This window comes from Podarcis pityusensis (assembly GCF_964106645.2).
Source record: "Podarcis pityusensis genome assembly, chromosome: 1".
Classification (NCBI taxonomy): domain Eukaryota; kingdom Metazoa; phylum Chordata; class Lepidosauria; order Squamata; family Lacertidae; genus Podarcis; species Podarcis pityusensis.
This window is the reverse complement of record NC_138028.1, coordinates 134196024-134211582: the sequence shown is the minus strand read 5'-3', so window position 1 is coordinate 134211582 and position 15559 is coordinate 134196024. Positions and strand designations below refer to the sequence as shown.

The window sequence follows — 15559 nt, the reverse complement described above, 5'->3', positions numbered from 1 at the left end:
TCTTCCGAGTATCTACATTTTTGAAGATCTTTTAGCCCAACCCCACAAGCTGCTGATGAACAACATGAAAGATCTCATGAGAAAAAAGCTCCTGCTCTTAGATGAAGATGAAAGTCGCCTTTCACAGAGTGATATAGAGAGCCTGGCTCAAGATCAGTGCTATGACTGTTCATTCAGAGGGGCAGAATGAGACTCGGAAACAATCAAACAGGGCAGGATTGACAAAGAAGCCATTAGGAACCCAAAGGAATGCAACTTTTTGCATTTTGTGTTAATGTAGCCCCTCAAAAGGAAAAGTGCTCACAAAGATGCCAGACACACACTCCTCCATTTTAAAATTACACTTGAATCTTTCCTTGTCCTTCATGTGTTACAACCAGACACATATTGGCCAAAACTATCAATACGGGTCCATAGACTCTTGGAATCAGAGACGGAAATGCCTCATTAATCACTGCATGGAGATAGTAATGGCTTAGAGCAGTGTTTTAGCAATGGCAAAAACCATTTGTTTGGCAAAGGCTTTTCAGTTTAAGAAGAATAACATTCCTGCCTAGGCTAATGGATCTGGCAAAGCTGAAAATTTATAGAGTACATTTACTCAGAAGGAAGTCCTACAGAGTTTGATAGATTTATTAGATGTGTTTAAGATTAGATTCTTAGTTGTTTTACTCATATGTAGTCATGGGAAGATTGAGAGCATTTGCAGATGACTTAGTATTGACGTTACAGGAGCCAGAATCTAGTACTAAAAGGGTTTTAGAACTGATTCAAGAATTTGGTCAAGTGGCAGGATTTAAATTGAATAAGTTAAAAACCAAGGTTTTAGAGAAAAATTTAACACCGATTGAAAGAGAGAGGTTTCAGAATGAGACAGGTTTAACAGTGGTTAAGAAAGTTAAATATTTGGGGATCAACATGACAGCAAAAAATGGGAACTTATTTAAAGATAACTATGAAAAATGCTGGTCTGAAGTGAAAAAAGATTTAGAAATTTGGTCAAATTTGAAGCTTTCACTGCTGGGCCGTATTGCTGCGATAAAAATGAACGTATTGCCTAGAATGTTGTTTTTGTTTCAAACTTTGCAGATTGTGGACAAAATGGATTGTTTCAAGAGGTGGCAGAAAGATATTTCTAAATTTGTCTGGCAGGGCAAGAAGCCTAGAATAAAATTTAAAATACTAACAGATGCAAAGGAAAGAGGTGGATTTGCCCTGCCAGACCTCAAACTTTACTATGAATCAGCAGCCTTTTGCTGGTTGAAAGAATGGCTACTTCTTGAAAACACTGACATTTTGGACTTGGAAGGTTTCAATAATGTATTTGGATGGCATGCATATCTATGGTATGATAAGGTCAAAGCACATAAAGCATTTAGAAACCACATTGTCAGGAGAGCGCTATTTAATGTTTGGTTAAGATATAAGGATTTGTTAGAAAACAAAACCCCAAGGTGGCTGTCACCAATGGAAGCGAAAGCCTTGAAAAAGGTCAATATGGAGGTCAAATGGCTGAAATATTGGGAAATTTTGGAACAAGACGGAGATAGACTGAAATTGCAGAGTTTTGAAAAACTAAAAGACAAAGTGCGAGACTGGCTTCATTATTATCAGACAATGGAGGCATTTAAATTGGACAGGAAAATTGGCTTCTAGGTGGAAAGATCCAAATTGGAAATAGAATTGTTAGAACCCAAAACTAAGAATCTGTCAAGAATGTACAACTTGCTGCTGAAATGGAATACTCAGGATGAAACGGTAAAATCGGCTATGATTAAATGGGCACAGGACGTTGGACATAATATTATGTTTGCTGACTGGGAACGGTTATGGACCACAGGTATGAAATTCACGGCTTGTAATGCCTTAAGAGATAATATTATGAAAATGATATACAGGTGGTACATAACTCCAGTCAAGCTTGCGAAAATCTATCATTTGCCCGATAATAAATGTTGGAAATGTAAAGAAACTGAAGGTACATTTTTTCACCTTTGGTGGACGTGCCCAAAGATTAAGGCTTTCTGGGAAATGATATATAATGAATTAAAAAAGGTATTTAAGTATACCTTCCCTAAGAAACCAGAGGCCTTCCTCCTGGGCATAGTCGGCCAAATGGTGGTAAAAAAGGATAGAACTTTCTTTATGTATGCAACAACAGCAGCAAGAATACTCATCGCAAAGTATTGGAAGACACAAGAACTTCCCACGCTGGAGGAATGGCAGATGAAACTTATGGAATATATGGAATTGGCGGAAATGACTGGTAGAATTCGTGACCAGGGAGAAGAGTCGATGGAGGAAGATTGGAAGAAATTCAAAGACTATCTTCAGAAACACTGCAAAATTAAGGAATGTTAGAGTGATGTTGGATTGAAAATAAGTGGTTTCCAGCTGTACAGGTTAAAGTTAATGATAGACTAAGATTAAAGATTAAGATTAAAGATGTTTAAAGAAATGGAAATTTGATATTAAGAGGGAAAATTTTAACGTTATATGATACTAAGACCAAGGATTAGGTTTAAAGAAGTTGAAGTTATAGATTTTAATATTTTATTAAACTAAAGATTGGGATTAAAAAAGTGGAAAAGAAACTGCTGGACAAATAATTTGGATTGGAATACAAAAGAGGGAGGTATGAGGAAGTCCAGAAAATAAGTAATTTAAAAATGGAAATGGAAAAGAGATATTGTTTTTAATTGTTATGTTTTTTGTTTTTCTTTATTGTTGAATTTTGTGTTGCTTTTTGTGTGTGATGTTGTTATATGTATTGTGTATGTTTTTTCTCTTTCTTTGTTGTCTAAAACCTTAATAAAAATTATTAAAATATATATATATATATGTAGTCATGGGAAGTTGGAGAACCCTTGAGCTCCGACATGCAAATGCCTGAAAATAACAGGCTGACATTAAGTTTAACGGTTTGCTTGAAACACGATATATGTAACATGCATGGAGTGAGGATCTGCATGAACCAGTTTGTAAACATACTAAACAGCCAGTCGCTCTTCAAAGGTCAGTCCTGCAGGTTTCAAATGGGGCTTCGCTCACAGTAAGTATTGTTAGGATTCCAGCTTTTAGGGTGCAACTAGATGCAGTATCAAGAGGCCAGCGATCAGAGATGCCACTTGGTATTTCAAAGTGGAGTAGCAGTTCTGGGGAGGCCCTGGATCCAAGTGGGGCTGCAACACCGGACAATGGATGTGATTCCGGAGTGAGTGCCAGGAACCACCAGCATGGTTTCTTTGCACTTAAGCCAGCCTCTTGGGTGAGAGAGGGGTTCTGAGGGATAGTGACCTCACGAGAGCAGACTGAAGCAGCCGCCTCGGGTGGCCGAATCCCATGGGGTGGTGCCCCACCAGCCCCTGCCACGGCCACCAGAGGATTGGTGGCAGCTAATGGCAAGATCTCATGGAACTGAGGCAGTGAAAATGGACACCCCTGGAGCATGGAACCCATTCATGGATACATCTGCCGGATGCTTGGTGGATGGTAATGCATTTTTGAGCTCTCTTGTTGCAGGACTGAGCAGGGGTCCTGGGGGAGAGAGGGGAACCAGTAACAGCACCATCTGCCTGGGTCAGAGGGAGTTCAGGGGACTGCTGTTATTAGGGTCTTCGGGACGGTGAGTTATAGAATGGGGGGTAGGCAATATTGCCATAGAAGAATGGAGCCACTTGACACTTGCTGCCCCTGCTCAGCCCCCAACAGAGACTGGAGTAGCCATGTTGGTCTGCTCTCCCATCTGGTGGTGCTGTTACTTAATGCCAGCTCAGTCTGCAATAGAACGGATCTGATCGTGGATGAAGTGGCTGATCTGCTGTGCATGACAGAGACCTAGCTGGGTGAGCTCAGGGTGGGTGGGTGACCTTGCCCAGCTTTGCCCACCTGGATATTCAGTGCAGCACCAGTCAATTTTGGAGGAGCAAGGGGGGAGCATGGCAGTGATCCATAAAAACCCCACCATTGTCACCAGGAGACCAGTCCATCTGGGAGCTTGACATGAGGGTTTGTATTTGGATGTTGGGAAGCAGAGACAGAACAGGGATCTTGGTGTTCAGTCCACCCAGCTGGCTGAGCTGGCAGCTGGCAGAGGCAGTCTTCAGTGCAGTGTTGGAGAACCCCAGGGCATTTGTTCTGAGGGACATCCATGCTGATGCCTCGTCTGGGCCAACTCAAGACTTCATGGCCACCAGGACAACCATGGAGTTGTCTCAATGCATCACACACCCAAAACATACTGTGGGTCATACCCTAGATCTGTCTTTTTGCTACAGAGGGCATTGCACAGGATCCAGTCATCAGAAGGGTATCCCAAGGAGGAAGGGTGGGATATAAATTCAATGAATACATAAATAAAATTAAACAAACCCTCTTCCTTCATTCTGTTCTAATCATGAAACTAGGGCCCTCCCTCAAAGCTGCTGCCTCTGCCTCACCTGGTACCTGCCTGGCTTGCCCCAATGGGACAAAAACTGGGGAAATTCAGTGGAGGGAAAGATTAAATGCAAATACCCCAGGGCCATAGACCCCATGACTGCTATCCAAACACTATGAGATATGTTCATAAATCTCCCAGTGCCACATCTGGTGTGACCCTAAGTGTTATTTGTTAGTAGGACTTAAGGGTGGATTTACAAAAACCTTATTGCCCACATGGTGATTATGAATATCATCCACACACCCCCTTGCAGAATCATCATCTCCATTCAAACATATGGACAATTTCAGCAGAGATTGCAATCATCACCTGCAAGATGCACAATTAGGCGGTTCGAATCCACCCCAAGACCTGCGTTATAGCAACTAGCTAGATGAGTTAGGCTGATCATACCAGAAGGCAGGTTAGTTTAGATGCATGAAGACTACTTTCCGTAAAATATAACAAGCAGAAGGAAAAGAAAGCCAAATGCAAGGAAGACCATACCTTCTTGGCATCAGTACGCGGGTCATCGCTAGACGAGCTTATTTCTGGTATGGACCCTTCCTGCTTCATTCTGCCCTCCTTCTCCTCCTCTTCTTCCTCAGAAGAAACAGCTTTGTCACTGATGTTTCTTGCCAGCTCTTCTAGTTTCCTCCTCAGTTCCTTCTCTTCTATGCTAGGATCAGTAGGGGACTCCGGAGCTGGAGGCTAGCAACAGACAGACAGACAGACAGACAGACAGTCAGACCAGCAATACTCAGTTTACTTCAGCCATCCAGTTCATGCTTTAATGTGCCTCAGGACCAACCCAAGAGATTTTCCCACTTGAGCAGAACAAGAACATGGTGCCCTGCCTAGTATTCAGAGGTAGACTATCCCTGAACCTGGGGGTTCTATTGCTTTCCCTGCTGAGGCTGACTAGGCAGGCAAGTGAGCAGCTTGGCTGCCCAGCTGAGGGGGCTTCTAGGTGTCAGGCTGGCGCTTGCTCGCTTGTCCACCTGTCTACCTCCATGCATCCCTCCCCCGGCCAGTCTTCCTTTGGAGAGCTTTCATCCCTGTCCAAGCCCCATGCCTTGCCTGCCCACCCACCTGATTTCCCATGGCAAGTTCTGAACTTACATTTATTTGTTCTTGCCCACCCCACCACGGAGTCAGTGGCAGCCTCTTTAGTAAGCATCACAAGGTGAAAATGATGAGCTCTAAAGCCTGGAAACAAGGACTAAGCCACACTCATCATTTCAAACACCAGCCCCCCCCCCCCCCCATATTTACAAGCTCCTATCTATGGAAAGTTTTGCAACCTGAGCCATGTTGGGAGAAAGTTTTCCTTTGCTGATAAATTATAATCTGCAGAGAGCAAGGACTCTTTCTGGCCTTCATAAATACATGACTATGTGGCATAGCCACCACAGAGTGAGCTCTCTTGTTACGTGAATGCAATGACGGCCAGTCTGAGCGTCCTCATTGGGCTCACACATTTCCCTTTTGCAGAAAAGAAAGAAAGAAAGAAAGAAAGAAAGTCCAGTTTTTTGCCATCACTGAACATTTAACTCGGTGGTGTGGAAATGAAGAAGAACCACACCATGCCACCTGCCCATTAAGTAGTTTCAATGTGGAGACATAAAATAGGGGTTGACTTCCACTTGTACATTAAATGGGCAGCATAGCTGCTGTTGAAAAAAATCACTAACAAAAAACAGTGTCAAACACCTATTAAAAGCACAGAGAAAAGTTACACTTGCAGCAGCTGCAGCCTTCTTGGGTGCTGGCTCTGTCACGCACAACATCTCCAAGGCAGTTCTCACTTCACATGACATGGCCAATGCATGCCTTTAATTGCTCACCTGTTCTAAAGGTTTGGAGCACCCAGCGCATGAGATTAGTGTTTGGCAGAAACCAACCTGTCTGTGCACCATACGCAGCAGGCCTAAGTGGGTGAGGAACCCTGTTACACCCAGGGCTTTTTTCCTAGCCACAACTCACTGGAACTGAATTCCAGCACCTTTGCCATTCTAAAAGAATAAGGGAGGCGTTCACGGTGAGTTCCAGCACCTCTTTTTCTAGAAAAATAGCACTGTTTGCAACAATATTCACATAGTTAGTGTTTTCAGCTGACTGCATTATTAGGTCAGTGCTGGTATTTGTTGTGTCAGGGCAAGTTCTTGGAAAGGAGAGTGCTCCATGATGAATTCTGAAGGAGGTGATCAGCTTCCAACATGGTGCTTTCTCAGGAAGGGAAACTAATGTTTTCTGGGTTTTCTGATCTTCTTATTTTTCCATTTTGCCAATGGATGGTTGACATGGACCACATTGAGGTGTGTGAGGACCAGACAAATGGAGGAAGAAGGAGATGAACTATTCACCCATTCTTTCCCAAAAGGAAGTGAATGCTAGTCTTCTCTGACGGCCACAATATCCAAAACACTCCCTTTATGATATAATAGGATGGACAACCTCTGGGTGGGGGGAGTCCTCTTTCCTGAGTTTACCTCATCTGGGTGAACTAGGATCTTCTCCTCAAGACGGTTCAGCATGCGCTCGACAGCTGACATGCGTTTGTTCAGGTCAAGAATCTAAGAGAAAGGAAAGACGACAGCATAGGATAGAGCCCACCACCACAGTTTTCTTAGCAGCTAAAGAGAAAGTGCAGAATAGCTTCCGCCACCTTTGCCCCTAGATGGAGAAATCAGGAGATCTGCAGTCCCAGCCACTGCAATAAAACAAAAGCAAAAACAGCAGCACAGCTAATTTTAATCTGTTAAAAAACAGCAAGACAAGCCTTGTAATGTTACCAGAAAAACCCAAATGAGTTTGTTTTTTAAGATGATAAATGTGAGTTGTTTTTTCCTGTTTTTTTGCACTTGCAGACTGTCCATGTGAACTGATACACCATGTACTGAGACTGGGAAGCCTTGATTTAAGTTCCAGATCAGTTATAAACTTGTATACTTTAACTTGCTACCCTTTTGTGAGCTAAATGGGAAAAAGGTTTTTGCGAAGATAAATGAAGTGAGTAATATAAATTTCATCACACCGTAAATGTGCAGTGGAAATTACTGGACTCAACAACGCCAGATTATTTATAGGTAATCTTTTTCAGGCTTTTCACACAAGGGTTCGACACTCAAGTTCCCAAAAACTACAAATCTGTTACCCCAATCAAGGCACATGTGGTAAAGGAGAAAGCTGCTCTATGGTTTGTGGCTTCCATATGTTTTATTTCATTTCTCAAAGTCCTCCCCCCCCCTTTCCTTTCCCTAACACCCCTGCTACAGAGGAGCAATGTGGTGGATCAGGACATTAGTATTTTATTTAACAACAAAATTCTGGGATGGTGGCTTTAAGAGCAGGAGAGTAGTAGCATTTTTGGTGAAAATATACATTGCAGTTTGCTATATCAGATTACGACCATTTTGTGCTAACATATTCTTCCCAGGATCACCATGCAAACAATGCTTACGTAGCGCAAATCCAGCTGTGGAAGAACTGCATCTTTCATTACTACAGACTTTCATGCATAATGCCTAAAAGGGGGGCTTAAGGGGAGAATGAAGGAATAACAAGGACTTGGACTTGTTCCATTGGAAGGTGAACAATAAAGTTTTTTATTTGTTAAGTAGGAAGGGAGGAATGTCCAGATTGTGCAAGTTTAACTGCCTTTCCCAATAACTTCCAAAGTTTGAGTTTTATATTAAGTTTGAATGCAGGTCTCTCCTTCTCAAGATGGGGGGACAGGAGACAAAAGAGGGAACTGCCCCCTGTGAGGGCAGCTTCCTCTGTTGGCCTGGGGCTCAAGCATACGGCAAATAACACCATGTTATTTCTTTCTGTGTTTGTATATTGTAAGCCGCTCTGGGATACTTGTATGAAGGGTGCTTCTTCTTCTTCTTCTTCTTCTTCTTATTATTATTATTATTAGTGTCATCAATGTAATTGATAATTCATACTTATGTGCCAATGCCTTGTCTAACTTGTGAGGAAACATAATTCTCCTTCTCTTTCATTCTGTTTCTGTTGCTTTGCTTTATTAAAATGAAATGAGGAAGGGGTGGCTTATTGTGGTTGCAGCCCAACTGTGAGCCTTCCTCCACCAAATCTGTTTGCCCAGATGCCTCACTGCTCTCTTCGGCATCCGGCTAAGTAGTAGTAGTAGTAGTAGTAGTAGTAATAATAATAATAATAATAATAATAATAATAATAATAATTTATTATTTATACCCCGCCCATCTGGCTGGGTTTCCCCAGCCACTCTGGGCGGCTTTCAACAGAATATTAAAATACAATAGTCTATTAAACATTAAAAGCTTCCCTAAACAGGGCTGCCTTCAGATGCCTTCTAAAAGTCTGCTAGTTGTTGTTCTCTTTGACATCTGGTGGGAGGGCGTTCCACAGGGCGGGCGCCACTACTGAGAAGGCCCTCTGCCTGGTTCGCTGTAACCTCACTTCTTGCCGTGAGGGAACTGCCAGAAGGCCCTCGGCGCTGGACCTCAGTGTCTGGACAGAATGATGGGGGTGGAGATGCTCCTTCAGGTATACTGGGCAGAGGCCGTTTCCCCTCTTTGCCCACACTTTGTGAAGTGATTCATTTGCATTGGTTAAAAATGCTTGAAGGGCACATTTCCTGCTGCCTATGTATTTCTTGATTCTTTTTATTTATAACTAAAATAATGTTGTGGGTTGTAGGGCGGTATATAAATTTTAACAACAACAATAGGACAATAGACCCCCTGAGTGCTTTTACAGTAGGGCCTCTTATGCTTCTTATGCTTTTGTGATTAATTGCCTCATTTTTTATTAATTCCCTCATGGATAATTTTTACCATATGGATCTGCATAGCAGATTAAAGCACACTGGGAAAGATGATTGTAAAATTGGCTAGGGTCAAAGTAATGCTGTAATCCATATCCTTAATTGAAAATATTTTCTAATGGATCTGAATATGCAGCCTGGCAACGTTTCATGAAATTCTGAAGTGAGTTTTCAGCAACTGAGTCCAGCTAGAAGCAAGCACAACATTGATCAAATCTTTTGACAAATTAACCAGATGAAGCTGGCAATCTCTCAGATGGAAAACCAGAGAAACAAATACTTTGTAAAGTCTAGCACAAGTGACTTTGTGGCAGATTAAAGGGCATCAGAAATATGAGTTCTCTCTGCCATGGTTCCAGTTTAGGATTTGCTGGCTCTAATTTCTCTAAGCCCTTTCCAGGGCTGAATGAAGACCAGAGACATCTCCCCTTGTGGGTTGGGAGAGGAGATGAGGGGAGGGGTGGCAGAGGGAATGGGTGGTCCATGCTGGTGGGGATATTTTGGGATGGGCCGGTTCCTCCTCCATCTGCTGTGGGGAAATGACAGTCATGGGGCTGAAACTCCTCTGTAGTTCAGCTTGTGTCAGAATATTCTATTCACCTAAGTTTAGCCACTAATTTTTAAAAGCTCTTTTTCAGTTTTCAATTAAAGCAAATGAGCTTATGAGAAGTGCTTCCCTTCCTTCATTCCTATCCCAGCTTTCCTCCAAATACACGGTCCTTTTTCCTGTTCATATAAGGGTCATTCACACAGCCCTCCTCATGCGCACCGAGGCCGCATCCCCTGAGGTTCACGTGGTGCAAGAGGGAGCGTTGCGGGTTTGTGAGGGGTGTTGGCACACCCTGCCCCTTTGCCCTGAATGCTGAATTGCTGAGAGGAGGGAAAATGGGAAACCAGTTGAGAGAGGAAAAGGAATGGCGTATCCTGGGAAAGGACAGAGGAAGAGACGCACAGGGATGTGAAGGAGAGATGAGACAAATGATGCGTTGTCATTTCCTGGCACATAACGCTAGTGGACTCCTGCTCCGAGAGCCCATTCTTAGGTAGCCGAAAGGGCGGCACCCACAAACAAGTGGCAGGTATAGGTAGTTTGGGGAAAACCCAAGGTTTGCGTAAGTTTAAAAATTTTCAGAAAGAAAGCTTGGGGGGGGGACCCATCAAATAAGATGACTGAGGACAGAATGCTGTTTGACTGCTGTGGGGTGGGTGGTAAGGAACCAAGGAGAGCAGAAATGACCCTGAGTATATCTGAAAAACAAATGACTGGTCAGCTGGACCGAAGCACCATGCGGCAACATTTTGTTGGAAGCTCCTCATGCAATTCTGAAGTGCCGAAGCCAACTCCTAGGGGCCGAGGTCCCTTTGCCCCCCAGTAAAATAGTTGAGAGGGACACACCCCAAGTTGATGGGCACTGCCATTCAAATGGTGCGCATGCACCATGTCTTGTGATCAATTATGTGGAGCGGCGCTTACCTGCCCCCCCATTTTAATCAAGTTGGCACCCCTGTAAGCATCTCCTAGCATCTTAATGACTAACAGATACCTAAACCTGCTTGCCTGTGCATTGAGATCCAGAGGAGAGGTGCCTCTTGTGGTTTGCTGTGATTACACAAGAGATAGCTGGCATCATCATTGTTTAGCTTTCATTACCAGCTACTCCTTCAAAGGATGGATGTGGCTGCTAATTGTTTTTTGCACGAATGTGTTGTGATTCAGGTAATGGCTGTTTGCATTATTAGATTGCATTGCAGTTTATTGTTTGCAAGTTGTTGCAAACCACTTCAAGGGCTATGCCAGGGAGCTGCGTAATAAGCGGGATAAAACTGTCAAATTCCAGAGTCTGCCATGTGAGTCTGTCGCAGCAAATATAGCAAAAGGTCTTCGGTTGCAAAGGCTAAGGTTGGTATCTGGTTGGTGTCCCTTCACAGAATCCTAGAATCTTTGAGTTGGAAGGGACCCCGAGGGTCCTGTAGTCCAACCCCTGCCAATGCAAGAATCTCAGCTAAAGCATCCAGGACAGGTGGCCAGCCAAGCTCTGCTTAAAAGCCTCCAGGGATGGAAAGCCCAGGTGCATCCATCAGTGGAAGGGGGGAGGCCATTTTGGGGGACTGTCCCTCCACCTGCACCCCAGTTTCCCATGAAATCTGCTGGGTTGGAGGCCCCCCCCCCCGAGCAGACTGGGAGGAAGAGGCTATAACCACCCTAACAAATTTATTTAAATTTTAAGGGCCTACCTGAGGGTTGTTTATTACCCAAGAAGGTTGGTTAGTTAAATTTGGTTAGTTAAAGTTTGGCAAATATTTGTTGAGGCAATCTAATGTAAGGGCGTTTCTCCTATTGCTGTTTAAATTTTAAAGTATATCAAAATTTTGCCAGACAACAAAACAAAATGTACATCCCCTGTGAGCAATGACAGAAAATCAGATGAATTTTTGTTGTCTACATTGAAACACTTCAGAACTTTGAGTCCGATATTCTATTTTTCCCTTGGAGCAGAAACAAAATTTCAAACACAGTGGAATTTCCTGTAGGAATGAAATTCTATTCTGGAGTTGGCTCTACCTGAAACCATGCTTAGCCCCACTCTTGGGCTCTGCTTTCACTTACCGTATTTTTTGCTCTATAAGACTCACCTTTTCCCTCCTAAAAAGTAAGGGGAAATGTGTGTGAGTCTTATGGAGCGAATGCAGGCTGTGCAGCTATCCCAGAAGCCAGAACAGCAAGAGGGATCACTGCTTTCTCTGTGCAGCGATCCCTCTTGTTGTTCTGGCTTCTGAGATTCAGAATATTTTTTTCTTGTTTTCCTCCTCCAAAAACTAGGTGCGTCTTATGGTGCGACTTCCGGGGTGGCGCCATCGGCAATGGCGGACTCCCTCTGAACTGGAGGGACTAGCTCCGTGCGAAACGGGTCTTTTCCGCTACGGCGAAGCGGGGACCCTTTCAAAAATCACAGGCAGATGAAGCCTGTGACCATGGGACTCGGCGGGCACCCCTAGCGCCCCCCCAACCCGCAAAGGAACCCACTAACGGGCTCCGAAGCGAAGAGGGGGAAGTGGCGCGGTGCTGAGAGTCAACTGCTTTTTCCGTGGAGCGAAGCCGCATAGCCGTTGCCGGAGAGCGCTGCCTTTTTCCTGGGACAATTTGGCTTCTAAAATAATCACCCGTGAGTACTTAAATTTTGGACAATTGGACTTTAAATAAGGACTTGCGAGCAGAAAGGAATTGGACTTAAAAATTTACTTCAATTTGTACTGAAACGGGAAGGTCTAAACAGGAAGTCAGCCTTCCGTTTCTTTGTAGACAGAATAAAGCAAAGACAACGTAAATTAGAGCTCAGAAAATCGCTTTTAAAAGATTAACTTTCATCATTTAAAATTGTTGAACCCCCCTTCGGAAGCAGGAGAAGAAGGGGGATCTTTTTCGGACTGTTTAAACCTGCAGAAGTGAGTTTAAAGTAAAGTAACTTTCCACCGTTCTGATCCTGGAGCGGGGTGTCAGGACTGACGTTTGAAGCTCATTGACCAGAGACAAATGTTTTTGACTGATAGCTAAAAGAAGAGAAACATAGTGATTCCACTGTTCCCTTTCGCATTTTAAAGGAACAAATATTGACAAAATATCTTAAAAAGGAAACTTTGTTGCTAGATTTGTTCTTAAAAGAAAGAACAAATAGAAGCTTTCCCCCTAGAGGGAGACTGTGAAACTGTAACTAATTCCAGGGAGCTTGCAGCTGTTACAGATTACAATCGTGGGAATAGGCTTGTGACCTTGTAGGACAATGTATTCAGAAGCTCTGTTGTGTGCTCTCTGTAAAACAAATGCCCTACTGGAACAGTTAAATGAGAAAACGGATTTGATGACTAATGCGGTCAGACTTTTTGAACAGGCAGTGGGAAACTATATGAAGCCCACCCAGGAATTAAATCAGGAGTGTGCCCTGACAGAACAGATGAGAGAAGATGATGTGGCTGAATCTTGGGCGCCAGAGATGGAGGGAGCTGTGGCCCTGCAGGAACATGAGCTTTTGGATTTAACAAATGAACTTGGAAAAAGCCAGATTTGGAAAGATAAAGTTTGGACTGGTTTGGAAATGGGGGGTTGGATAGACCCCCCTATGCAAGGATGTTTGGACTTTCCAAGTCTGGCAATGGGCCGTGAGATGTTTGGGGCTGTGGGGGCTCTTAATTTTGGAGGGATTCTGAAACATGTTTTTAAATACCACATGGAGTTTAGTCTGGACTATGGAAAAGGGGCTGATTTGTTGAGAAGGGTCAAAAACATTACCAACCTGGAGTTCCCACGAGTGAAAGGAGAATATGAAGAAGAGCCGCGGAAGGGACATGGAAGAGACTTAAGGGCCTCGGATATAAGGTTACCAGGTTAATGCGCTAGATCAATGGGATAAAAAGGACTGACAAAACCCGGGACCAGGAGGAAGGGACGCTGGATGAAGATTGGATTGTCTTTATTTCTCTTTTTTTATTACTAGGATTGTTTTATAAAATTGATGAATGTTAGAAAAATGTTGGAACGAAATTACTTGGCTCTAGCAAAAATGTTTAAAGAATTAGGTAAGAATATTATGGTTATGAGAAGTTGGTAAAAATAAGATTTAAGTTTTAAGTTTTAAGGTTTTCTATAAGATAAGATGAAAATAGATTAAGGTAATGTAATGACAGAATATTATGAAATATGGAAAGCATTTGCTGCGATAATTAATAACTAGGATACAAAAAAAGGGAGGAGGAGGAGGTCAAAGAAAGAAGGTAATGAAAGTTGAGGATTCGAGAATGATGGATTTGTTTTTATCTGTTTGTGGTGTATTTTTGTTTTTTGAATTTGTATTGTGTGATGTGGTTTGTTTTCTCTTTGTTTTCTCTTTTTTCTTTTTCTGCTTTGTTTTTCTTTCTTTCTGTAATTCTAAAAAATATGCAATAAATATCATTTAAAAATAAAAATGATATTTATGGTGCGTCTTATAGAGCGAAAAATACGGTAAATCCTCGCATAGGTCAAAGGGACTGCATGGCTCTCCAGAGCGCAGAATTTGCCCCCGACTGTGAACATGGCAGGAATAATAGGGTTACACTCACCTTATCTCTTATATCATGGCCAATTCTAAGCCATTTAGCTAGCTAGGATAATTGGATTACCCCCTTAGCTCAGCACAATTCATTAGACCTCAGTATTTGAATCTCTGCAGCTAAAGAAAGCTTGGCTCTTTCCTAATAAATCCCAATTGTGAGGCTTAACGAGTTCATGACGAAAGCAGACTACAAACATTTGGAACTAAAGCACGGCATTTCTGACACATGTGCTATATCTGTATAAACGATGCCGTATCCTCTCTGCTAAAACAATCTCAATGCTAAGAATCTTAATATCTCAGGGCAATGGTAATGCCAAAAACATTCCTCTTAAGATGTGTCCTGTCTAAAGGCTAACAATATATATGACAAAAATAACACCAAGTTAAGTTCAGCCTGGATAGCTCAGTTGGTTAGAGGGTGGTGCTGATAACACCAAGGTTGCAGGTTCGATCCCTGCATGGGACCGCTGCCTATTCCTGCATTCCAATTCTATGATTCTGTGAAAATGAAATTTGTTTATGTGCCTTGCATTTGCACACTGTGAATTCCTGCTGTAGTTTCTTGAAGAATTGTGTTTCTGTTGCGAAACCCAAACTAATAACAGCTTTGGTTATAATGCCAGTAATTCAGATCCAAATCCCTCTTTTTAGGCACAGCCAAGCACTGGAGCAAGCCTGGCTCAGGGCACAAGTCCCTTTCAAATGTCTCATCCTTTTCAAAAGGAGTTTTCCACATGGCATGGTGTGTGTGGCTTGAACAGGAAGAAATAACTGCCCACTTTTCTGGGTCATGGCCAGAATTTGTATTTGAGGTGGTGCTGGTGGCGAGTATTCAAGAGAAGAACCCTTTCCATAATTCAAATCCAGGTCAACTGTGGGAGTCTAATCTAAAGCAGACAAGAAGCTGGCTAGCGTCTGCTCTGGATTGAAAAATGCTTCGAGTTGTCATTGCTGGAAAGTGAAGTTGCAAGAATCCTGGTATACGGGGAATGTCCGTTGTGAAAGACTATTTGCTCTTTTCATAGCGAAACACTCTAATTGAGATATACAAAAGTACAAAATGAGCTTTTCAGTAACTGAGATTACTGATTATAGAGGACCACCATATAGTAGCTACTTTGATAAAACAAATTCAGACAAGAGAAGATCTAAGAGTTATGGAATAGAAGTAGCTTTAATCTGCTCATTTTTTTTGTTTTGTTACAAACACTAAATGCTTACTGTATCTGAGTATAA

At 42.7% G+C, this 15559-nt stretch overlaps 1 protein-coding gene across 3 annotated transcripts in view; it reads right to left on the bottom strand.

Annotated features, from left to right (window-relative positions):
* Window positions 1-15559, bottom strand: part of MLPH (melanophilin) — an 82431-nt gene that overhangs the window by 24006 nt on the left and 42866 nt on the right. For all 3 annotated transcript variants that reach the window (XM_081016916.1, XM_081016915.1, XM_081016917.1), the window contains exons 10-11: window positions 6913-6996; window positions 4928-5131 (exon numbers count right to left, since the gene is read on the bottom strand). In XM_081016916.1, coding sequence (XP_080873042.1) covers window positions 4928-5131; window positions 6913-6996 — 288 coding nt within the window. The remainder of the gene's footprint in view (window positions 1-4927; window positions 5132-6912; window positions 6997-15559) is intronic.